The sequence below is a fragment of the Theobroma cacao genome, chromosome 3 (assembly GCF_053813885.1).
Source record: "Theobroma cacao isolate CCN51 chromosome 3, ASM5381388v1, whole genome shotgun sequence".
Classification (NCBI taxonomy): Eukaryota; Viridiplantae; Streptophyta; class Magnoliopsida; order Malvales; family Malvaceae; genus Theobroma; species Theobroma cacao.
Window position 1 is genome coordinate 43,851,022 of NC_142641.1, and position 25,541 is coordinate 43,876,562.

A 25,541-nucleotide genomic window follows, 5' to 3' on the forward strand; every position below is an offset into this window, starting at 1 on the left:
TTCGAATTTTGCCCTTTTTAGGGTGTCTTTAACTGCAATTTGCATTTCGACATTTGCGTCTGTCTGTCAACTTTACTGTTCTTCAGGTTTTGGTCCTTAATTTGTGACAATGGCATGTATTTTTGACCGTCTCCTTCAAAATTTACTTGAAAAACTTTAAATACCTGCCCTCCCTCCGTCCCTCTCTCTCTCTCCATCAATGATACAGAAACACACTGATGCACCAAATTCAACACACCTTTTCTATTTTATTCAGTTTCACAAGATCCAGTATCTTTATACTAATCAAGCTTCTGATCCAATTGCTCAACGTGAGACAATCAGATTTCCAAGCTTTTTGTGCGTACAGATCCCTAAAACAGTTTAACCCTATGCAATAGCTTGTGATTTGCACCGATCCCTACATATGAAAATTAAGGTCTTAATGGCATTGATTGGTTCTTGAACCAGGCCAGGGACTACTACTGTCTGCTTTAGTGTCAACTGAAAAGAGCTTTCAATCAAAAAATATCGGGTTGTCTAAAACCATAGAATAAACAAACAACATTTCATCTATTCAATTTACAGGTTTCAGAAACTTTCTGAATCCGTTCCATAACCACAGGGATATCTTTCTCTGTCAATGTGGCAAAACAGAAGCGGAACCATCCAGGTTCAATACAATGACAACAAGACCCTGGAGTTACATTGACCTTGGCTATATTCAACAACTTATCCCAAAGCTCAAGTTCCCCTTTCTCACTATAAGAGCTGATTAACCCGCTCATATCAGCCCAACAGTAGAAACCCCCACTACTCTTTATGCACTCTATGCCCAAATTTTTCAACCCTTCCACGAACTGAACATACATTCTATGAAGCCTCTCCCTGTTAATGGTAATAAATGTTTGAACAAATTTTGTATCGGATAGCATAGAGATGAGCAGACGCTGGGTTGGAGCTGAAATAGATGAGAACCTCGTCAACTTTTTCGCAGCAGCCAGAACCTCCTCATTGAAAGAGTAAATAACACCAACCCTAAAGCCTGGCAGAGAAAGATCTTTTGACAAACCGTATACTAGATGGACTCTTTTCCGGTCAACATCTTCCAGGTCAACAATTTCAGCCATGCTCACAAATTCTTCATTTCCATGAGTACATCCAGCCAATATTTCATTAGAGACAATATGGATGTTCTTCTCTCTGGCAAAGTCTAAAAGGTTATAAAGTGTTTCCCGACTTAGAAGATTCCCAACAGGATTTGATGGATTTGATATTATGATCCCACGCACTTTCAGCCCACGTTTCTTTGCCTGGTTGAATGCTATATCGAGAGCAGTTATACTCAAATTGAAGTTGTCAGCACTTCGGCAAGGAACATGTATTATCTCCACCCCAGTTCTCCATTTTACATCCCTGTCAAAACTGCATATTGTGTTCAAAACCTCAGTTCCCTCACAGGATAGCTGGTTACCAGAACGAAAACTGTCAAAATGATGGAAAAAAGATTACCCAGGGTAATATGGTGTTGGAACAAGAAATGCATTTCCAGCATCTGCTAAGCAGAAGCTAAGAATCTCGATTGCAGGGGTCGCACCAGCAGTCAGCACTATCTGTGAAGGATTAAAGAAAACAGCTTTCTCCATGACTTGAGCCATGAATCCTGCCACAGCCTGCAAAGTAACCACATGTCAAGTCACTAATGTTTCAAGTAGAGACTGTTAATTCACAAAAGCTGAACATTTCCCAAAGGAAAGGATCATTAGATGAGAAGGAGCTTCCAGGGTAGGTTGAGATTGACTCTTGATACTAATGACCCAAGATACCTATATCAGACATCTTATGCATGAGTTTAAGTTAACAATTTTATAAATAATTTATGACCTTAAAGGCATCCGAGTATTTGGCTCATTGGTTGGTGCATGATCCCCTTATCTAAAGAGTAGAATTCGAATCCCTCTTCCCCCAATTATAAAAAAAAAAAAAAAAAAATTATGACCTTAAAGGTATTTTTCCATATATCACCTGAAAATTAAAATACACACACACAACTAGTACACAAGTTAAGAAGACTTGTCAAATTAATTGTTAATATCTGTTTCCCTTCTCTTTTTTCTTCCTTTTCTTTCTTCCAACAAAAAGGTCACTTAGAATCACTGGTATAAATGCGTTTAAGCAAAGTCAGTGGCAAGAAGAATCTTAATTTTCATTTCAAAATCTTCCTGCAGAACAAGTCATCAAAGTATGTAATACAAGAAAAACACTAAGAGGTGAATTAAACTGGAAATTACAAGAGGATTTCAGTGCATGTACATGCCCTAATGAATGGTTCTTGTAACTACCAATGATATATATCCACTGAATAAGAGCTGATGAAGTTCGATTTATTGTTTTGTTTTATTTTATCCCCCTTTAAGTGAACATGTAACTCTTAACCAGAAGGAAATAATTTCGATTTATTATTTTCTCTTAATGAATCTTTTTGATCACTTATATCCTCTTCTTTAAGAAACTAGCTTGGCTTGCTCTGTGTCTACCACCTGGCACCTGCAATCTTCTCAGCACCTCCAATATAACATTTCATGTATTTGGCCTTTGCGACCTGACTCTTACTTGATTCTTCAGAAAACAAGCATTATACTCTATTAGACATCTTTTCTAGGCACTCATACACGGCAAAGATTTGTATCCTCCTTAAGGAGTTCCAAACAATTAAAAATAAAAGATCCCACTAAATTTTTGGTGGCCACCATTATTATAAAAGATCATGAACCACTACCATAAGCCATAGCCATACAGAACCAGCCCCTAGAGCACAGAGTAACCTTATTATTGCTCAATCAATCTGAATCTCAAACAGCTAGATTATAATATGACATCATAAAGTCACCCAAAGTGAAAACTTTTACTTTTCCTCACTTGCATCACACATACCATTTTGAACATAACTTCAAATGATAAAACAGACATAACAAGAGAATTGGCTCAATAAACTGATCATGATAGTATTAATATAAATACAAAACAATTACCACTTTGAACTCCATCAATCCATCAAAAGGCTGGTAAGTTGCAATCCCGCTAATGCTCAGCTCCTTTCCATTTCCCAAGATCGCTTCCCTCGCATTCTCTGCTAGCCAGTTCTTAACCAAATCCAACGACAACTAAAAGAACAAAGGAAAAAAAAGCAATAAAAAACCAAAAAATAATGCATATTAACAATTAAAAAAAAAACTAAAACTACAAAGACTCACCTTGTTTTCCGCTAAACCCAGCTGGATGACCCCATTCGGATTACCCAATTCATCATACGGGTCCTCCTTGACCCGCCTTAAGCCGGCATAATAAGGAGAATCGGCAGCCTTCACAATCCCACTAACTCGACCTGAGACTGAAACGGGTTCACTCGGACTTCTTGGCGATAGCAAAGCCCGAGACAGATTACGTGTCAACCCAGGAAGCTCAGTCAACTGCCCCGACGACGGCGACCGTGTCGCCTGGTTTTGACCCGGGGAATTCGATTCGTTCTGGTCATCCTGGTCATTACGGTGTCGCTTCAAATAGAATTGCAGAAAGTAAAAGAGCGCGCAAGGAATTATGGAGCCTAAGATTAAGCCTCCTCTTCCTTGAACAACACCTTGTAGAGGAACTATCACTCTCATGGCGGCTCCTCCTCCCCCTCTGGCTTGTTCCTTTTCGGGTTCGGGGGTCCGAGTCCGGGAAAATCGGGTTTGCGTCATTGCAGTGAAGTCATGGCCACTAAAACTCAAAATGAAGATGAAAAATGGGAATTGAAAATATGGGTTTTTCTGGGTTTTCTGATTAATGTTCAACGGATGAATAAAAATAATAGCTTTGTGGTCTCTTTCCCTTTTTTTTTTTTTTTCTGGTTTTCTGAGTTTTGAGGTTTTCTTTTTTATTTTATTTTTTGGGGGGAATTATGGGATATAGATTCTTTCTGAGCCGTCCCTTGCTTGAAGGGGGGGATTTTTAGATTTTGGGATTTAGCTGTTGAGAATGGAGATTTTTAGGAGGGAAAATCTGTGAGTTTACTGAAATGGCCTTGCACTTTGTTTGTCCATTATGGATTTTGCAAGTTGAACCTTTTGTTTTGCGTTCAGTAATTTTCAGGTGATGGGTGACAACTTTTGGTGTCGTTTTAGGTGGGAATTTTGGGCAAATTATTTGAATTTCAGTGTGCTGCCAAAATAAGCTAACAGTTTACCACTAGGATTTTTCTTCATCCCCTCACTTTCTTTGTCAGATCAAATTATTTGCTTGTTATTTAATTGTTAATGGTAGTGTTTTTTTGACTAAACTGAGCATAAGACAATGTCAAGGCATTCGTTTTCTTTTTTGACTCTTTGGTGGGAGTTTTATGTAAAAAGAGAGATCCAACGCAAATTTGCTCCAGCAATTACAAGCTCAAGGTCATATTATGCCTTGCACATGTTTTGGAGTATTCTAAAAACCCTTTTTAAACTTGTTTTGGATCTACCATTGCTTGGAAATAGATTAAAGTTATTGCATTTAATCTGATCTTAGCTATGATGGTCATATGATGAAGCAGACAAAAAGATCCCCTTGATGCAATCAAAGCCACGTACTAACCTTGCTCCAATGGTGAAGCCAAAAGATGGTATGATTGATCTCTTTTATTTTTTCCGTTGATGAGCAATGGTGTCATGAGAAAAATTTTACCATAATTTTACGGTATAATTCATATAAATGTATAAATATATTAATAATTTCGATTTCTGTTGAAAGAAAAAAAAACCGATTTAATTTCGGTTTTATAATAATTTCAGTCATGTTAAACTTATAATAATTTATGCCAAATAAAAACATTGTTCTAATCTAACCTTAATTAGAAACCCCTTGGAATCTCTATAAAAACAAGAGACCAAAGGATAGAATCTACCCACAATTTGCCCTCAAAGTCCTCCTTTGCACTCGAAGACAAAACCCCAATTTTGTCCCCTCCTTTGTCCACCACAGAACAACTTAACCAAGGCAAGTCACCAGATATCCCGAAGAAAGCATAGGCAACACAGGAACCTAGTAGCATTATTGTGGACTTTCACTTCCTTTGTTTTTCTCTCGTAGCAACCTTTGTGATCACTCGTCCAAGATCCGAAGTTTTCCTACAAAACTTCTGTAGTTACTTTTCCAAGCCTTTTTTCAGGACCATTGTCTACTTCAAAACAGGGATGTTTATTTGAGCCACACACTTGATTCACCTAATCTCAAATTCTTGATTTTGGGGTCAATGTATTGTGTGTGTTTTTGCTTTTCTGAATACTAAATAATGCATTTTGAAGATATAAATAGATCAAGGAAAGGGACCGGTTTGTAATTCTTACTTGTTTCTATCCTTAAAACTTTGACATGATGAGTAATTAATCACCAAGTTTCACTTGTAGTTGTCTGTGTGATGTGCATACTCACATTGATTAGGGGTTTTTTTCTTAAAGAATCAAAGGGGAAAAGAAATGAAAACAATGGTTTAAGATAACGTATAGATAAATTCCGCTAGTTGGGATTTGGGAAACCTGAAAGAAAAGAATTGTTTTAAAAGAGAATTACTGGTATAGTTTGACTCTTGCCTCGTTCAAGCATCAAGCTATAGATATTATTAATAGTCTAAATCTAGGCTACAAGATTCAGGAAACCTTAAGTATTCTGAGTTCAAGCAGGTTTTTGAGGCTTGCACGTAATAAGGTTAGTTGAACAATAAAGCTAAATAGTAAAGTTTGTTAATTGGGGAAACAAATCTATAGAAAAATATACTGTTTTGAAACCAAAGAAATATCAGAAAAAGTATTTTATCATGAAAGACTCCGGATCATGCTACATCCACGAAATCTTGCGGGTGTTTTCTGCTTTTGTTACCCAGTAATGAAGCAAACTGTATCCAATATTGGCCACTCAATACCCCCAGCAGGTTGTGAAGGGAAGTAAACTAGTTGGACTAGCATTGATTAGGAATTTCTTATTTGAATTTAGGTGCCAAGCAAATATTTAATGTGCAGGGAGTATTCCTAATCAGCCTAACTGGAAGGTGTGAGAGGTTATTGTTCAAACCTAACTTTTTTTGATTGTGGGGAAGGAAAATGTTGGCTGACCTCTAAGCAATTAATCCTGGAGGACCTGGACTGATTAAAATGGGGTAAGCTCTCTTTTAGTGAATACTGAATCTGCTATTCCTAGGGTAGTTTATTGTTGTCATTTACTGAAATTCAGAGTCACAATTTTATAAAACAATGACAGCAAAAACCTCAAAAAAATTAAATAAACCTTGTTTTGAAGATAAGGCAGAAAGTTGAAGATGAGCGAAATAGGGATGGGGATGCATGAGGCTCTGATGGAGAGTTGATTGCGTGCTCATAACAAAGAGCAAGAGCCATCGCGTTAGAATGGGTCAGAATCTTGACAACTTGGGGGTTGCTGTGTGTTCCTAGAGTGACTGGACCTGGAATTGGCTTTACATGTGCATTAGTCCAGCACCCGATTTATAGTAGCTGTCTGCTCTGTTTTTTGTCACTGTGTGAGCCCGCAAGCCTCCCTCTGCATCTCCCTTGACTAAAGAAGGAGGATGTATCTATATATTCAAATGTTTTTGAGGTGGACATCCATGTATATTTGAATGCATACATATTACATAAAATACAATGATATTTACATCAAAATAAATGTGGATTGGCTGAAAAAATAAAACATAAATTTCAGAATATATTATCAGACTATAATTAAAACTATGATTTTAAATTATATATTCTCAGGTTAAAGTTTCTTTCCTCCGCTTATTATCTGATGCCTTCGCAAAAAAAGAAGGTTAAAGTTTCTTTCCTCTTTTCCGAAATTGTTAAGCCCATGAGTTTGGCGGGTCTGCGTAACAGAAGCAAAGCCCAACATCTCATTGCTAAAATGCCAATGGATGCGAGAGTGGTTGTGACTTGGGACATTTTGGCCCAAGGTTGCTATTATAAGATAGGCTGACCAGAATACAGTGCATTGTGTTCTGTTATTGGACAAATTCTGCAGTAAGGTCAACATTTTTAACCTTACTGTAAGATCAATTAATAAATATCATCTAATTTATGATAGATGATATCAAATTACAGTAATTGATTTAAAATCTATAAAGAAACTGGTAAACCAATTTAACTGGTAAACAAAAAATCCTCATTTTGATGGACTCTTTTTATGCCTTATTAATAGAAACCATTTATTTTCATTTTTTTATTTAATTGCTGAAATTTCATATTATAAGTAGGATTATAACTATAATAAATCAAAAAGTCAAAATTAAAAATATATAATAATAAAAATAAAAACACATGTAATTTAAATTTGTCATAAAAAAACCTAGACATAAAGTTTTTAAAAGTTATGATTAAAAATCCTTAATGTGAAGCAATAAGAATTGACAAAAAAACTCGTAAAGGTAGAATAACTAAATTTAAAATCTTAATGTAAATGTGTAAAAGTTAACGTAACAAGTCAATTAAAGAAAAAAATTAATTTTAACGAAAAATAAATATTTAAATTTATATTATCGGACTACAATTGTTTAACGATATACAAATTTTAATTTTTAAATAAATAAATAATAATAATAATAATAATAATAATAATAATAATAATAATAACAATATTCAAAATTGACATAGATAAGCCTTGACGTAAAACTTTAACAATTGCCATAAAAACTTATAAAGGTGGAATAACTAAATTTTAAATCTTAATGTAAATGTGTGAAAGTTAACATAGCAAGTCAATCAAGTAAAAAAAATCTAATTTTAGTAAAAAATAAACATTTATATTTATATTTTCGGATTAAAAGTGTTTAACAATATACAAATTTTAATTTTTAAATAAACAATAATAAAGATAAAAATAATTATAATTCAAAATTGACATAGAAAAACCTTGACGTTAAACTGTGAAAATTGACGTAAAAACTTATAAAAGTTGATAACTAAATTTTTAATCTTAACGTAAACGTGTGAAAGTTAACGTTACAAGTCAATTAAATAAAAAAAATCTAATTTTAGTGAAAAATATTATTTAAATTTATATTCTCGGATTAAAAGTGTTTAACCATATATAAATTTTAATTTTTAAGTTTTAACGTAAAACTATAACATTTGACGTAAAAACTTATAATGACAAAATAACTAAATTTTAAATCTTAACGTAAATGTGTGAAAGTTAACGTAACAAGTCAATTAAATAAAAAATTTAATTTTAGTGAAAAATTATTTAAATTTATATTTTTGGGCTAAAAGTGGTTAACGATATATAAATTTTAATTTTTAAATAAAAAATAATAATGAAAAAGTTTATAGTTCAAAATTAATATAAATAAGCCTTGACCTAAAACTACAATAATTAACGTAAAAATTTATAAAAATGGAATAACTAAATTTTAAATCTTAACGTAAATATTTGAAAGTTAACGTAATAAGTTAATTAAATAAAAAATTTTAAATTTAATAAAAATGAACATTTATATATATTATTAGGCTAAAAGTATGTAATGATATTCAAATTTTTGCTTTTAAATAAAGAATAATAAGAAAAAAATAATTATAGTTCAAAATTGACATAAAAAAATATTGACGTAAAATTGTAACAATTGACGTAAAAACTTAAAAATGTGAAATAACTAAATTTTAAATCTTAACGTAAATGTGTGAGAATTAATGTAAAAGTTAATTAAGTAAAAAAATCTAATTTTAATGAAAAATAAACATTTATATTTATATTATTGGGTTAAAAGCATGTAACGATATACAAATTTTAATTTTTAAATAAAAATAATAAGAATACAAATAATTATAGTTTAAAATTGACATAGATATGTCTTGACATAAAATTGTAAGAATTGACGTAAAAACTTATAAAGATTGAATAACTAAATTTTAAATCTTAACGTAAATGTGTGAAAGTTAACGTAACAAACCAATTAAGTAAAAAAATCTAATTTTAGTGAAAACTAAATATTTAAATTTATATTTTTTGATTAAAAGTGTTTAATGATATACAAATTTTAATTTTTAAATAAAAAATAATAAAGATAAAAATAATTATAGTTCAAAATTGACATAGATAAGTCTTGACGTAAAACTGTAATAATTGACGTAAACACTTATAAAAGTTAAATAATTAAATTTTAAATTATAATGTAAATGTGTGAGAGTTAACGTAACAAGTCAATGAAGTAAAAAAATCTAATTTTAGTGAAAAAGAAATATTCAAATTTATATTTTTGAGCTAAAAGTGTTTAACGATATATAAATTTTAATTTTTAAATAACGAATAATATTAATAAAAATAATTATAGTTTAAAATTAACATAGATAAATCTTAACGTAAAACTATAACAGTTGTCATAAAAATTTATAAAGGTGGAATAACTAAATTTTAACTCTTAACATAAATGTGTAAAAGTTAACGTAACAAGTCAATTAAGTAAAAAAAATCTAATTTTAATGAAAAATAAATATTTAAAAATATATTCTCTTATTAAAAGTATTTAACGATATATAAATTTTAATTTTTAAATAAATAATAATTATAGTTCAAAATTGGTATAGATAAATCTTGACGTAAAATTGTAACAATTGACATAAAAACTTATAAAAGTGGAATAACTAAATTTTAAATCTTAACGTAAATATGTGAGAGTTAACAAAATAAATTAATTAAGTAAAAAAATATAATTTTACTGAAAAATAAGTATTTATATTTATATTATTGGGATAAAAGTATGTAATGATATTCAAATTTTTATTTTAAATAAAAAATAACAAAGAAAAATATAATTATAGTTAAAAGTTGCTATTGAAAAGGTTTGGCGTAAAGTTGTAAGAATTGATGTAAAATCTTATAAAAATAAAATAAATAAATTTAAAATCTTAATGTAAATATATGAGAGTTATCGTAATAAATGATAATAATATTTTTTATTAAATTAATTAAATAAATATAATTTTAATATTAAAAAGAATAATATTCTTATAGTTTAAACTAACAAATAAAATAAAATTAAAAGTTAAATAACTTTAAAAATAAATTAAATAAATTTAAAAATTATCTATGTTGTTATCTTAAAATGAATAAATTTAAAAATTACATATATTATTTATCTGTTAACCTGTTAAACAAATTTTTATTATTTTTTAAAAATTTTATTTATTGACTTTACAGTAAGATTAGACTTATTGTAGTGTTCACCATTGTTATTGGCTTAATGCTTAACTTTGATCAAATGATTATCCTCTCAATTCAAACACAACCGTAGAAGTGGTTCCTTAAGTTGGAATAAGATCAAATGATAAGAAAGGAACAACAACATTACAGTGTTCAACATACGGTTGGGGGAATATACAAAGGAATCCCATGCAAACCCTGTGACTGCATTGAATGTGCCAGCTGAAGTCAAGTAACAACATTTAATAAGTTATGGGACGCATGCTTCAGAAAAAAATAGAGAAAAAGCTCTGAAATAATTCAACCACCCAGCAATTATCACATTCAAAAGCCAAATACTCTAAACAAGCAAAGGTCTCAAATTTCCTTCAAAAAAGGGTCCACGTGAAAAATCAACGTCGTTTTCGTCAAACAGTCAAATTTATATTGTTTTCTTAGCTTTCCTCATCCTTTTTACTCCTTTAAGTGATACATGTAGAGAGGAAGGCATAGATTTCATAATCCTTCACACAAGGAGACAAAAAGAAGTACGCAATTGATCGCATTTAACAAAAAAGTCAAAACCATATGCTATTTTTTGGATAGGCATTGACAGTTCCACATACCCCCCTACTCCTTTCCTTTCCCTTTCATTATTTTGAAAAATTTGATACTACGGAGTATCCAATGCTCCAATAGTATTATCATCTCTAATTATTTGGTCCAATGCCTCATGCCGTCCCTTTAGGGCTCTCTCCGTAAGTATTGTCGCTTATATAAGTAATGATTTCATATTTTATTATACTTTGTGGTGGTATTGATTATTTTAAGCAACTTTGCGGTTAAGTATTGTCACTGTTGTAAATTTAGTTTGGATAATGTAATTAGTGATAATTAGCCAATGCTATTAAAGCTTAGATAATACATGGTTTAGTTTGCTTCCACGAAATTCAGAACTAAAAAATTTGACAAATTTTGTATCCTCTTAATTCGAACTCATATTTTCCTTTTTATTCTTTTTTTCTTTGAGCCCAACCATCATTCAAACACAAAATTGAGTCAATTTTGTGTAAAAGGATTATTTGATGCGATGTCTTAGCTGTATTTACTATTCAACTCCAGATTTTAACAATCAAATCAAAAGGATTTTCCTTTGGAATCGAGGCCTTTAAAACTTTTCAGCTTACCAAAAAAAAAGAAATGCTGACTAATTATGTTTCGTACATATATCTCTAAATGCCCTTTTTACCCTTTTCCTCCGGATTTGAATTCGTATCTGAGAGGGGGCCACTCTTCCCCACACTTTCCTCTACCTGACAAACGAATAAAACCGTTAGGGGCAATCTCGCAATTACAATCAAATACCAGTGGCAAATGCAACCCGCGCCGAAATTTCAGAGGTTCCTTCGACATGATCTCGTCACCCGAAACCCTGTGCTCGAACTCCGATATCACTGCTCCTCACTACAAAGACAAAAATTCAAACCCAATTGACTCTTTTACCCTCTACCCACATCACCCAACTGTAGACTCCAGCCCCAAAATTTCCATTAAAGAAGAGGGATTGTATCGTCAATAAATTTTAGAGACTGGCCTTAATATGTTTTTTGTTTTACTAATAATTTTCAGGAGCCCATAAATTCAAAATTCGGATCGTTACAAAACCTCGGCTCTATAAAACAAAAGCAAAAACAAAAACAAATAAACCCCAGGCCCAGAGTCCAGCTTCGGTGGCTTGTACCTAACGCTATGGATGTTGTCCTTTGTTCTTCGTTTTTATTTTTTCCGCTTTCTTGAGATAGAATTAATTTTGCTTTGAATGCTGCAGTGAGGCTGATCATTGCCGTCGTCAACTCAACCTTGCCGTTCCAAGATTTCTAGGGTCTAAAGCGACAATCAGTTTCAGGTTATCGGTGCAAATGACGGCGGTGTTTAGTTCTGTTTGGTTCAGGTGAAGTTAGAGCGGCATTTTAGAGAGAGAGAGAGAGAGAGAGAGAGAGAGAGAGTTTTAGAGAGAGATATAGATGGAAGAGGAGATGGAGATGGATACGGAGATGGAGATAGAGCCAGTGTTCGAGGTTAGAGAGGTCGATCTTGAATACGAGTTTGATGCGGCTCGGTTCTTTGACTTCACGCGCGAGGAGTCGCCAGCGGAGGCCAGAGAAGCTGAACTCTGGCTTGAGTCGGCGCCGAGTTATCCTCCCTCTCGTCAGTTTCTCTGTATCCTAATAATGTTTGCTTCAAGCAAGAATTGTTTTTCCATTAATTTTATTTTGTTTTTTGGTTTATTATCTTTTCTTCTCGTTTGATGGAAGAAAAATAAGCCGCAAAGATGGGTTTACTCTCTTTCTTAAGAGTTATATATCAATGACTGCCTATTCTTTTCTTTCCTTTGTTTCAAAATTTCGGAGACATTATTGTAAAAAAAAAGAAAGTTCCTTTTATTATCTGTCTTTTAAAAATCCTTTTTCCCTCTAATCTTTCTTGGGAAATATATTTCTATCTATTAACCCCTTTTTTTCTTTTGGTTGTAGCTTTTGTGGCGAAGTTAGTTTTAAGGGAAGAGAGTCTCCTGGAAAATGTGAATACGTCTCCAAAATGTAAAGAAGTGGAAGATACTAGTACATTACTTGAAAATGATTCCGGTAATGTTATGGCGTTGGAATTTTCAGCTATGGGTCCTAATAACAGAGGTACAGTTAGCCTTGTTTAGCACCTTATTTGTGGTGCTTTTATTTCATTGAATCTTCTCTCTATGTAATTTTTAAGGCCAAATGCAGTAATTTAGCTGATGTTAAAGAGCCGTGGAGCTTGCTTCTGAAATTGAGACAGAATCTTTGAGACAAACCTGTGCTTCTGCAGGCAATTATACGAAGATTGGGCTTTAGTGTGGTCTGTTTTAGAGTTGTTGGTTAGACCTTTGATTAAAAGGATGGATGGATCACCCAAAACAATGAATAAGAAAAAGAAGATGATTTCTTTGGGAAGTCTAAAGGTTGTGCTGAACTGATATTATTGTTTTTAGGCATTGAAGGAACTAACAGAGGGATCTTCACCGATATACAGAAAGTTTTACAAAAAGCTTTGAATCAACCATTTCAATTAACTGCAGGTGAAGCTTTTTTATTACTTTTTTCTCCCTTTAGTGACGTATAGCTTTCTTATTGTTATAATATTCCTTCTTTCCAGTATGTTCTATTTAACCACAAACATTGTTTGAAGCATGCGTGCTTTCTATATAGTACCCACCTAGTTGCTTGAACTTAATAATCTCTATATAGTAATTTGTCATCTGTTATAGCTTTAACATGTCTCTAATCATTAATTTCAATGTTTCTTCCTATGTGTTTGCTCAGAAATTTTTTCTTTCGCTCCCTCAGGCTTTACAACTTACAATTACACGTCCAGCAATAAATTAAAAGATAAATCTAAGAGCGTGAAATCCGTAATTCCACGGAGCTCAACTCTTATGAAACCTACTGCCTGTCAGTTGGCAAAACAAAATCGGCCCCCTCAAGTTGCTGCATCTAGGTAATCCTTGGAAATGCTCTATCAATTTCTTTTTCATTGTAATTTCACAATCTAGTGTTCTCATAGATACAAAGAAAATCTTACCTCTTTGAAATGACTACTTTCAGTTTCACATGTCTTTAAGTTTCTTGCACAAAGTAATGTAAAAGCATCCTAGTTTAGATAAGGGATGCTAAACTAAAATGTCTCAATACTTGATGTTTTCATCAAAGCCACATATATCAATCAAGGTCCACTTGACAAGATTAAGATCTCACCAGCACAATGTGAAAGTCTATACCAGGCTCATACATACTCTATTACTAATTGTAATGGCTCCGGTTCAAGCACCATTAGTCCAACAACATTTTGAGCTTAAATCATGTGGCCTCTAAAGCTTAAGTTCAAGTTGTTAGCAGTGAATGACTTAAATCCTTATATAGGTTTTAACATTTGCATTCACACTCAATGTGGGATGGTATATCACAATGATTACAATCTTTCTATTCAGTTTTCTATTACTTCATTTCTTTAAATGTAGATTTCAGAAGCAACAGCTGCTAAACAGTGACAGAAGCCTAGGTAATTCTTCTGTGGTTGAAAGTCAAGCTGCCAAGAGGCAGAAGCTAGAGGGAGGTCTCTCGCGAAAGGTACATGAGTTTGTAAAATTTCCTGTACTCCCACTATGCTTGGCTCATATGTATTGAACATCTTCAGTTTTTCAAGTACAATCTGAAAGTGGATGTTAGGTTTTTCAAGTACAATCTGAAAGTGGTTTTTATGTTGATGAAAGAACCTTTTCTTTTTAATGTTCACAAGCTGGCAACTAATAACTACATGGGTGAACACAAAGTGCTCTAATGGGTTGTCTTTTCTTATATTTTTTTTGAAAAGCAGTGTCTTTTCTTATATGAACCTGTTAAAACTTAGAGTAGGGACAAACTAGAGGTTGAATATACCAGCTCACCTTTTTGGCTTCTGTCTTCACTCTTCCATCTCCACTTTAGACTTAAGATTTAAGTCTGTTACTACAATGGTTGAGTTGCATTATTTATCAAATAAGCTTCTGGTTTGGGCTCAACATTTGTTCTGCATGGCAGGTTGCTGATGTGAAGCAGCAAACTAATTTGATTCATAAGGCACCTAAAAAGGTACACCCTTGAAGTATGTTTAGATTTTTGAAGTGCGTTTGGATCTTAACCTGTCTTGAGTCGTTAACTAGCTGCGCTTTTCTTTGTGGTTATGCAGGAGGGAACTGTAGATAGAAACTCCATCCATACCAGGCTGAAGCTTACCATTCCAAAGGAACCTGAGCTTGAAACAGCGCACAGGGCTCAAAGAATACGGTTAGTTTCAGGTCCCTATTTCTTTACATGTTGAGGTGTAGAGTAAAAGTATTGTTAACAAGCCGTTGGTGGAATGATGTCTTCATTTCAGGCCTAAGAATGGTACAGAACAAGAGCATGTTACATCTGTCACACACAGATTCAAAGCACGCCCATTGAATAGAAAAGTTGGTACTTATGATGTGACGAAAGATACTTTTTGTAAAGTTGATTTTGTTGTGCTTCCCACCTCTCAAGCATATGTTTATCATTTGCAGATTCTTGAGGCCCCTTCATTGCCCCTTCCAAAGAAGAGCATTCCAAAGTTGCCACAGTTTCAAGTAAGTCATGGACTGTAGTTTCTTGCTTGTTCCTGGACTAAAAGCATTTTGTGGAAGCATCATAACAAGCAATGATTTTAGCAAAATTGAGGATTCTTGCATTCCATATGTAAGTTCAGATTTCTGTTTCATTGCTCCTCAGGAATTTCGCCTGAAGACATCGGAAAGGGCTGTGCAACTCTCATCAGCTGTACCATCCTCATTCCAAAGCAATGATGCTGACAAGGTTAGCTGTTGGTTTTATTGAATATTTAGCATTAGAATATTTTTATGTATCATCTTACTTTGAGCTTTGTCATCAATCCGCCTTGTTCCTTATCGTAAAATTGATGTTGATGCAGGGGTCTGAGAAACCTGGTACAATTTTTGCTACTGGCAATGGAACTAGAGAAGCCAGAAGGTAAATATTTTGTATGTTAAATATCTAGAAAATGTAGTTTTGTGCAGAATATATACTATATATGCATCTATGCAAGTATGCATTTTTTCTTGTGCTAATTCTTTTGTATGGAACCCTTTGTCTTTGTTAATATGAAATTTGAATTAAATCTGAGAAAAGGAATGACTTTGGAATTGTCCCTACTTTGCTTAGAGCAAGTGCCATGGTTGCCACTGGGCAGGATGTGTGTGACATAAAGTACAACTTCAAAGCTCGTCCTTTGAATAAGAAGGTAAGCAAATAACAAATAACATGCACATATCATTTGCTGAAAATCTTGTGCTAGATATCAACCATTCCTAATGAGTATCTGGATGCAGATATTTTCCCATAAGGGGGATATCGGTGTTTTCCGAAATATCAAGAGGGAAACCACAGTGCCAATGGTAAGAGTATGGAAGATCTGAGTCTATTATAAATTGATTGTTGGCCTGAATTCTTTGAGATGATATTGTGCTTTGTCTACCAAACAGGAGTTTAATTTCCATGCGGAGAAGAGGGTTCAGCAAACCCCACCTGTAGAACTTTTTAGTAAGGTAAACCTTAATAAATATGTCCCAATTCTGCTGTAATCCATATTCCACCTTTTCTATTTCCAATTAACATTATATGGCATCTAATAATGCAATTGCAGTGTTTGATCTTTTTTAGGTCTTACTGTTTGCATGGCATATTTTTGTTAATGCTCTATTTTTATGCCAGCTGTCTCTGACATCTGAACTACAACCAAGCAATGGATCTCAGATCAAGTTGCCCCGTCCTACCTTTACATCTACCAAGGTTCTCCTAGTTTTTTAACTTTATTATATCAGATACTTTTGAATTTTGAATTTTTTTAGTATGCTCTTGATGTAATTGTTCTTTGGTATAAGGGCTCAAAAGAAAATAGATGGACTTCTTTCCAACCAGAACATGAGGTAAGCTTCAGAATTAAGTTTGATTAGCATCTTCTGGCACCTTATTCCTTCTCTCCCTCCCTCCCCCTTCCTCTTTTGCTGGGTCATGTTACCAATTCTTTGAAATTCTAATATAGGCTTTTTAATTCTTCCTATGAAGTAATGCTTTCCATTATGTTGTAGATGAGGAATTTGACAAAGGAGAAACCTCATGTGTTTGGCGGAAAGAACATTCAGTGTGGGAACGATGGTTGCATCACTGAAGTTGGTAATCAATTGAGCACGAGGTATGTCAGCAAAGACGATTGTTAATGCAATATCGTTTTTTCTTGTCCTTCTTAATTGTAAGTTTTCGAGAAGAATAACCTTACATGGAACCGTCAGGAGCTTGGGCATTCGCTGAAAGTAAAAGCAGCAGTCCCAGATGGTTTACCTCATGGACATCCAACTCAAGATTCTGCTGTTGTTCTGGAATTTTGACAGATCAACACTCAACAATTGCACAAATTTCATCAACAAACGTAGGGTTTTGCTGTATATGGAATCTGTGGATATCCACTTTACTAAGAATCAATCTTTACCTTCAAAGAAACTGACATGTTAAATGAACTTTCGTGCTCCAATACTTTTGGGTCACAAGTCCATAATACAATAAAAATGTTACACATGTTGTATAGCCGATCAAGCCCTCATACCATTTCTTTAGGACTTCATTTTTGTAGCATTACCACTAATTTAATGGCCAGTGCTCAAGTCAAATTCAATCTAGTTGGATGGCTAGGCCGCTAGGATTTCAGAGCTATAACTATTTATGAATTGACGTAATCTTTGTAGTACTAATCTAAAATATATAATCCATGGATTCATTGACTGTTTACATTTCATATATTGAATGTGTCCTTTAAACCAAGGTCCAGGAAAAGATAGATTTTCAGCTACAATCATGAAATCCTAGCATCTTGACTGCTGTGCCAGTCTCATGCTTTTAACTATATATTAAGTCAGCTTCTACTTTCTGCATGTGTCCAGATTGCATCTACTCTCTGCATGTGTCCAGATTGCAGCTCGTATGCTCTTTCATTCTCCCCATTGTATTCTTTGTCCACAGAGTTGTTCTTTGTTAAAGCCTGTTTTGTCCAGCGCTTTATATCATAAGCCTTCTTGAAGGGCTTCTTCCCCTTTACATGTCTTATCTTTGTTATTGCTATGGCGAGATCATTTGGAAACAATGTCTGCCAAACAAAGGCGTGAAGAAGGGTGGACACCAATAATACAGACACCATGGCCGATGACATGAAAGAAAGAGAGAGAGCAAGCCCCTTGCTTAAAAGAGAAGGAACCTGTTCCGCATACTTGATTGTCGCCACTGATGCGGTTGTCATTGGGAAGGTGTACGACCACCATGCCACAGAGAACCTGCAAAGTCATTGAATTACAGATTAAGAGTAAATTAAAATATATCCTCTGATCGAGGAGAACCTATGACACTGATAGTGATCAAGAATTCGCTTACCTGAATCCTGTAAAGAAGTTGATCCGCACGACTAGTGAAACATAGAGGAACAATGCAATGAAAAAGCATGTCCTTGAGCAACCATCAAACTCACCATAAATACTTCCCCAAGCAATACTTGCAGCAGATGGAGCTGCAATAAACATGGAGTAGACGGGGTGCAGCTCTTTAGGCAATGCTTCACTTGTTGGCAATCTCTGATACAGTGTTACAAACACCACAAGATAATGTGCAAAGCCAACAGACCACAAAAACTTTGCAGCTTCCGTCCATCCCACCTTTGATGCTAAGATTGCCCCAACAAAATTTCCGACTACAGAAAGATGGGAAGATGGATTTGCTACCTTGCAAAGACGCCTCTTACCCCCTGAAAGCCATTGACCATAAATTTTGAGCTCGAGAAAGAAATAAGGTCCCATGAAAGCACACCAAATGGCAGGGTGCAGTTTTGCAGGTGCTAGCATCGGCGGTACACCAATGGCAAGGAACATGCACACAACCCAGGGGGCAAAAAAGAAATTGACTCTGACAGGATGGAAGTATTCTCTTTTGACAGCTTCAAAGTAGTAAATACATTTGAGCAAGTAGGTGATGGAAACTGAGACTAGCACCGCCAGGGCTAATATCCAAAGGAAAAGGTTGATGAATGGTGTAACGTGGAGAAACTTGGTAGCTGGGCTAGTTGACAGGGCACGCCATAGAACAGCTTGGCTGCTAAGTCCAAGACAAATACCAAAGCAACCAATTGGGAAACGAAGGAGAAAGGGCCATATCTCATCTTTTGGGAGGAGAATGTCCTCGTAGTCCTGCAGCAAATAAGAGCACAAAAATGAAAGTGAAGAAACCCTAGACCATGAATGGAAAAAATCTACTTGAGCAGATCAAATTCATGGCATACATACATATTAACTTTAGCATGTTACCTTCACTTGATCTAATTCAGGTCCTCTGAGAGCAGCGAAGTATCTTCCAGCTGGAACACTATTGTTAACAGACTCATCAAGACCATTAGCACCTTCAGTTCTTTGGGACTCTGTCTCTCTCTCTTTTCTTGCAGGCAACAGAGAATTCTGCTTACTGAGAGTCGACTTGGTCCTGAAGATGTCAAAGTCTCCTTTCCTTGCTTCTCCACCAACCCTAGTAGCGGAATCAAAACCTCCGAAACTACGACCACTTCTCTGGAGAACCTTTCTCTCGTCTTTGGCCTTAGCCTCCCTATCCAACACGGAAAACCCTGTCTCTAATGACACTTGCCTACTAAAACTCCTTTGTGGCCTCTTCAATTCTCGAAGTTTAACAGGCTTGTGCAAACCCTTTTTCACCACTCTATCTTCCATTTTGCTCACTCCTTCGTCTTCTTCTTCTTCCTCTGGTAAAACTTCATGGATATCAACAAAATGAGTTTGAAAGGATTTACTAGAAGTTGCTCCCTTGTCCATTTTGTTTCTTCCTCCAAGATTCAACCAAAAAAAACAAGCAACTCGAAGTTTGTAATTCTTGTAGAATCATGCAAGTTATAGTTTTCATATTGTTTCCTTTTCAAGGCATCACGAAAAAGTGGAAGAAAGGTGCAGCTTCTCTAGATGGTTGGATTGATGTTTGGTTGATGAAATGGGAACCAATGCTTTCTTATGGAAAAAGTTCGGTTGCATGGGGAGATTTCTCGTGAAATCGTGAAAAATTTTTTGTGGCTCGGTTTTGCAAGTGGTAAAATTATTGAACCCAAATAACTTGGATGAAAAGAAAAGAGAGGACTGTTCCACACAGTGAGAAAGAGAGAGTTTGCCAACTCCTCACGGGGGCTCAAGAGGAAAAGAGATAACGGGATTTGATATCTTTGAATGAGTAACAATGAACGATTGAATGTCAACTGCTATATGTTGCTGTAACATTGAACCATTGCCATTTGGTTGTCAAGAAAATTTAATACATACGAGGAACTTTTGACACTCTTTTTTTGTTGCTGATAATCATAGGAATCGATAGAAATATCTTTTGTTAAAACTTTAGAAATACTTTTTATTTAAAAAACAAAAAGTATTACAGAAAATGTGTGATCATAGTTTATATTTAGAGTGCTTTTCATAAATGAGGCTGAGACATAAGACGTTTTTAAGAATGATCATTCCTATAATTTTAACTATTTTTAGCCAAGAAAAAAAAAATTGGACAAAATTATCCTTAATAAAACCAACCCATTCGTTAGGCTCTGCGTCTCAACCCGAAACCTATTAACTGATCAAGTATGTTTAGGTTTGTGTCTCAAACTGACTCATTTTTTGAGCTTTTCTCACCAGACTATTCATCTTTGGAGTATTCCTTACCAGAAAGAAAAATGTTTAAGCATTTTGGTGTAGTTTTTGATATACGAAGAAAACCTGTGAGCATTTTGAGCATTTTTAAACATTTTAGAGTGATTTTTGATATATGAAGAAAAACTTTCGAATATTTTGAACATTCATATTTGTTAATTATGTTGTTAAATGGAATATGGTGTATCGTTTGAAGTTGTTGATCTTGTTAAATGGAATTCGGTAGTTTTGGTGATTTTTGATAATTATGTGACTAGTTTTTAGACATTGCGTGACTGATTTTGGATATTACGTGACTGAATTTGGACATTACGTGACTGATTTTTGATAAGGCATTGTGTGACTAGTTTTTGATAAGACATTGCGTGATTAGTTTTTGATAAAGCATTGCATGACTAGTTGATAGGTATTGCGTGACTTAGGTATTGCTTAAAAATCAATCACGCAATGTATAAAAACTAGTCATGTAATGCCTAAAACTAAGTACGAATCACTAAAAACTAGTCACATGGTGATTAAGTCACGCAATATCTAAAAATCAGTAAACTCAATTTTTGGGTTCTATGAATAAATCAATAAACGCAAGAATCTAGAACACAATTTTTTTTGCTAAGCCATGAAATTGTGCATTTCATAAAAGATAGGTTACAAAACTCCATAACCCTCCAAAGTAAGAGAAAATATATTCTTATCGAGAGGTCTTGCTCACTCTCCTTATACAAAAACAAAATATACCCTATTTACAAAATATTCCTTAAACAATTTTAACTCAAAATCCCTAGCAAATATGCTTAACAATCATCTAAATCTCAGACACAACAAAATCGTGAACCACCATAATCAAACATGCTTTAGCTGTTCTTTCTCCCTGAGCAAAATCACTGTTTGCAAAGAGCAAAATCGTTGTTCATCACCCTTAAGAATCCCAACATCCACCATCCAAAAAAATAAAATAAAATAAAAAAGAGCTTGATGTTATATCAGCGAATTGGATGACGAGATAGACATATTTGAGCAGAGAGAGAAATCGAGATTTAATTTTAAAATTTTTATCTAGATGGCGGGAGAGAGAAAACTGAAACCATTTTAATTTGTTTGAAATTGTTTAAAGAGTATTATTGTCAAGTCATACCAAAAATTGACTAAAAATAATTAAAATTATAAAACTGATATTTTTGAATTGAATTTACGAGGAAGGTTATTTCTCATAATTTTTTCTTATATTTATTTATTTGAAATTGAAGATAGATTCAAGGAACTTCTTTGTGTGTACATTGCACAAAACAAATTGCTTAGCATTAAGCTTCATTCCTTTTGGACGAATCAAACGTACAATATTGAGAGAAACAGTTGTCCACGGTGGAAAAAGGTCTTGAGAAATTGGTTCAGTACTCTTTAAAGCCCAATTATTGCCCGGGTCACGGTGTTGTCGATGGTCCATAGCCTGCTAGAATTGCCCAAAGCTTATATTATAGTTATGACTGTTACAAAAGCAAACTGAAAGGGGATGATTGAGTTTGATCAAATAGGGAGGAAGAAATGGGAAATGCGGCCCAACCCCATTTACTGCAAAGAAGAAATCAATTCTAAATCTAAATTCTATTGATTATACTTTCTATTTTGGGGGGGGGTTAGGGGGGGTGTGGGCCGGCAACAACGTGACAAAATCCTCGTATAATATTCACACACATGGCAGGCCATTGGTGCTTTTTGTCGAATGAAAAAGCATAAAATTGCAATTACCATTTGAAACTGTCCTACAAAAAATCCTGTATGAACAGCTCCAAGAATATTAATATTCTAAACCTGTTTGATTCTTGAAGCTTTTGTACGCTCTTCCATATGTTTCCGTGTCATTTGACTGTGCCGACTTCAGCCGGATCACTTATGCTGAATTAACCACACGTGCATCAGAAACCTTATAAATAAGCTGCACTTTGAACGCTTTGCCGCAAGCATTTCCACAAGTTCATCCGAAGAACACGTACATCAACAGGAAACTAAAACACGGCTGCTTACTAAATTATGCAGTAATGGCCTTTTCCAAGATCTTCTTCATCATTGCTGTTGTTGCTTTCTCTGTAATTCATTCAAGTTTGGCCACTGAGTTTTTGGTTGGTGATGAGAGTGGATGGACCCTTGACTTTGATTACCAAGGTTGGGCAGCAGGAAAGGAATTTCGAGTTGGAGATAAACTTGGTAAACAAATTTACGTGTAAACTTGCAATTATTTCTTGATTCAGATGGTTTAAATATTTTTTCAATTATGTGACTACCAATAAACTAAACGAGTTTCTTGGTGCAGTTTTCAAGTATGCTTCGGGAGTTCACAATGTGCTTAGAGTTAATGGAACTGAATTCCAACAATGTGAAGCAGCAGGCAATACTGTTCCCCTTACAACTGGAAATGATGTGATTACACTTGCCACCCCAGGAAGAAAATGGTACATTTGCGGTGTAGCCAGGCACTGCGCAGCCAGGAACATGAAGCTTAACATAACTGTGCTTGCTCAAGGAGACTCTCCTGCTTCTGCTCCCACTCTCAGTTCACCAACATCTGCCGCGAGAGGAAATGCTGCATCTAGCTTTTATGGAGGGATCGTGGTCATGGTTGGCTTTGTTGGGATGGTCCTTTTTTAACGTTGTAATGATGTTCTAGATTAATTCCTAGCGGTTAAACTGTTTCGAATGTTGGATTCTTGAGTTTGCTATTTTTTCAATTTGTTATCAGTTTGTGAGAATTGGTTTGTTATAATTATATTAAGTCATTATCTTCTTCTATCAATAGACCTTTACTACTTCTTCCAGCTTCCATCTCTTAATTTACAGATAAAAAAAATTTATTCTTAAGTGATTCTCTGGCTAGTTCTTTAGAGGACAACGTAAAACCAAAGCTTTCTCAGGAACTAAATACTACTGGATTACACTTCAGACGGAGTTGCTCAGGCATTCCTCATTTCTCATTAAGCCAAAAGTGGAGACCAGTTTTTCTTTTAAATAGGATGATATTCTCTTGGGCTTCTTAAGCAGAGAAAATTGTGAACGCCTTGGATAAAAAGATCCAACGAAAACGCAGCCCAACCCACAAAAGTTTTTTAAACTGATGTGCATGTCGAGAATTTGTGATAGTTCAGCCCATTTTGAAGGTTAAGGTCAAGCCGAGATCAATGGAACATGCCTTTGACAATGAATTATCACCAATTTATGAGGACACCAAACATGGAAAGGGAGTCGCCATCGCCAATTCTACTGACTGACATCAGATATGCAGTTAATTCCTCAAATCAGCACCTCAGGTATACCTCGTGAATTTGTCAAATCTAGCTATGATCATAAACTTAGACAAGTTCAGCAATTTAAATATTTGATGAAGTCTCAATTATTTAAAACTCTGATTATGACAGATGAAAATGGAATCCCATTTTCAGAATAGAGTATAAACCCAAGAGAAAATTCCAAACTGCTGCAGTAACACGTTAAGGAGGCCCCGAAATCTCCAATTTAAATATGGCTAGAAATTTGCACGCACCAAATCCACTCAGCCGGCCAGGTTGCTAAACATGGAAAATGTATTGTCTTTTTTGGCCTTTTTGTTCCAACGTTCGTCAAGCTGCATTTACTCACAAGCATCAAAAGCGTTTACACCCTCCCTCCAAATAAAATTATAAGACCTAACGTCATGATTATATCAGAGTCATGGAGACGTGACTGGAATTGTTCAGGACAGTTAGTCACATGCTCTGCAGTCTAGAAAAGGAGCCCACAATGTTTTACGGAGTGGGTGCAATCGACTCTTTTACAGTACGTGTTGCACATGCTGTAACCAAGGCTTCTCCAACAGCCAGTAGTGACGCGAACATGATCACCCTTACAACACCAGAATAAGAAAATTTGCGGTGCTGACAGACTTCTGAAAGTGCGGATGCCAGAAGCTAGCAATTGCCTGGTCGGTCTCCTCAATCGAAGCTTTTGTTATACATAAAAAGCACTATGGCTAGGTGAAAGTGGAACCAAGGTCCAAGGACTTTTGGCCAAATGTAAGTCTCCTCCACCCACCCCCACAATCAGCTGAATAAATCCAAATGGCTGAGATCACCAACATTTTTATTTAGTCTCCAAGATAGACAGGTGATTCAGAATTTAACCCAGACAGCAGCAGCAAACCAATGCCAAATGGAGTATAATTGCAGCATTTGGCCTTTCCATTTTTTCTTATGAATAGTTGATTAAAAGCAACATGTCATCTTTGCATGTACTTGGCTCGCAAGTCGTCAGCATTATATTGTATTTTATGCAAAGCCTTTGATCATACGGAACAAGGGAACAAAGAAATCCATTTAACAACCCCAATTACAGTTTTTTATTTAATAAGAATATTTTTTTTAATGCCATTTTATTTTTTTTCCTTCTTTTAAAATAATGCTCAAGTGTCTAATTGGCTGATTCATTCCGTTTTATTTCTCTCTCTTTTTTTTCCCCTTTTACCTAATGCCCAAGGGTCTAATTGGCTGGTTAATGCCATATTTTCCCCTTTTTTATTAATGATGCTTAAGGGTCTAATTGTCTGACATTAGATGACAAACGTCAGCTAATTAGCCTCTTAAGAGAATACTAAAAATAATATGTATATGATTGCTAGGCAGAGCCCTGTGTTGTTGGAATTGCCTTGTCCAAAGCCTCAACAGATACCCAACTTGACCGAGACAAGCCATATGTTGCATATACTACAGCAGTTGAACTCTTATTTTCTAGATCTTGCCTTTCAACCAACACAATAAATTTAAAGCTAGCGACCCCGAGAATAATGTTCCAACAACCACCAAAAGTTATGAGCAAACCTATGTCGTCCTTCCCTGATGCAACTTGCTGATTGGAGAATCCCAATCAAGCCAACACAGCAATGGGATATCTGTAAAACTTAGACCGCTATATGGATACGTAGCAAGCTACACCAAGGCAGCTGAATAGATGCCTCAGCATTAAACAGGACAGGGAATACATTGCCTTTCAGGGCTATTTTGTCGTTTTC

The 25,541-nt window shown here is 34.8% G+C and overlaps 4 protein-coding genes across 5 annotated transcripts; 2 read left to right on the top strand and 2 right to left on the bottom strand.

The window, feature by feature from the left end:
• Positions 1-533: 533 nt before the first annotated feature.
• Positions 534-4,002, bottom strand: ACS10 (ACC synthase 10). The gene is made up of 4 exons (XM_007039974.3): positions 3,234-4,002; positions 3,012-3,143; positions 1,492-1,652; positions 534-1,404 (listed from the first exon to the last, which is right to left on the bottom strand). The coding sequence occupies exons 1-4, from the start codon at positions 3,717-3,719 to the stop codon at positions 549-551; spliced, it is 1,635 nt and encodes a 544-aa protein (XP_007040036.3). The 5' UTR covers positions 3,720-4,002; the 3' UTR covers positions 534-548.
• Positions 4,003-11,807: 7,805 nt separating this feature from the next.
• Positions 11,808-17,379, top strand: LOC18606394 (protein TPX2-like). 2 transcript variants are annotated; one of them, XR_016025433.1, is made up of 18 exons: positions 11,808-12,384; positions 12,711-12,869; positions 13,202-13,288; positions 13,557-13,707; positions 14,228-14,336; positions 14,787-14,837; positions 14,935-15,032; positions 15,124-15,199; positions 15,290-15,352; positions 15,495-15,578; positions 15,694-15,752; positions 15,945-16,023; positions 16,112-16,177; positions 16,265-16,327; positions 16,494-16,571; positions 16,674-16,708; positions 16,871-16,974; positions 17,072-17,379. XR_016025433.1 is itself a non-coding variant. In XM_007039976.3 (18 exons), the coding sequence occupies exons 1-18, from the start codon at positions 12,201-12,203 to the stop codon at positions 17,088-17,090; spliced, it is 1,575 nt and encodes a 524-aa protein (XP_007040038.2). In that variant the 5' UTR covers positions 11,816-12,200; the 3' UTR covers positions 17,091-17,379. The 2 variants fall into 2 exon arrangements, 1 of the variants encoding a protein (XP_007040038.2); XM_007039976.3 differs by having other exon boundaries at positions 11,816-12,384; positions 16,664-16,708.
• A 145-nt stretch (positions 17,380-17,524) lies between these two features.
• On the bottom strand, positions 17,525-19,774 carry OZS1 (C4-dicarboxylate transporter/malic acid transport protein). The gene is made up of 3 exons (XM_007039978.3): positions 19,124-19,774; positions 18,201-19,006; positions 17,525-18,103 (listed from the first exon to the last, which is right to left on the bottom strand). Exons 1-3 carry the CDS (start codon positions 19,637-19,639, stop codon positions 17,689-17,691), a joined length of 1,737 nt encoding a protein of 578 aa, XP_007040040.3. The 5' UTR covers positions 19,640-19,774; the 3' UTR covers positions 17,525-17,688.
• Positions 19,775-22,519: 2,745 nt separating this feature from the next.
• LOC18606396 (blue copper protein 1a-like) lies at positions 22,520-23,216 on the top strand. Its single transcript, XM_018117139.2, has 2 exons — positions 22,520-22,711; positions 22,818-23,216. The coding sequence occupies exons 1-2, from the start codon at positions 22,546-22,548 to the stop codon at positions 23,150-23,152; spliced, it is 501 nt and encodes a 166-aa protein (XP_017972628.2). The 5' UTR covers positions 22,520-22,545; the 3' UTR covers positions 23,153-23,216.
• The last annotated feature ends 2,325 nt before the right edge of the window (positions 23,217-25,541 follow it).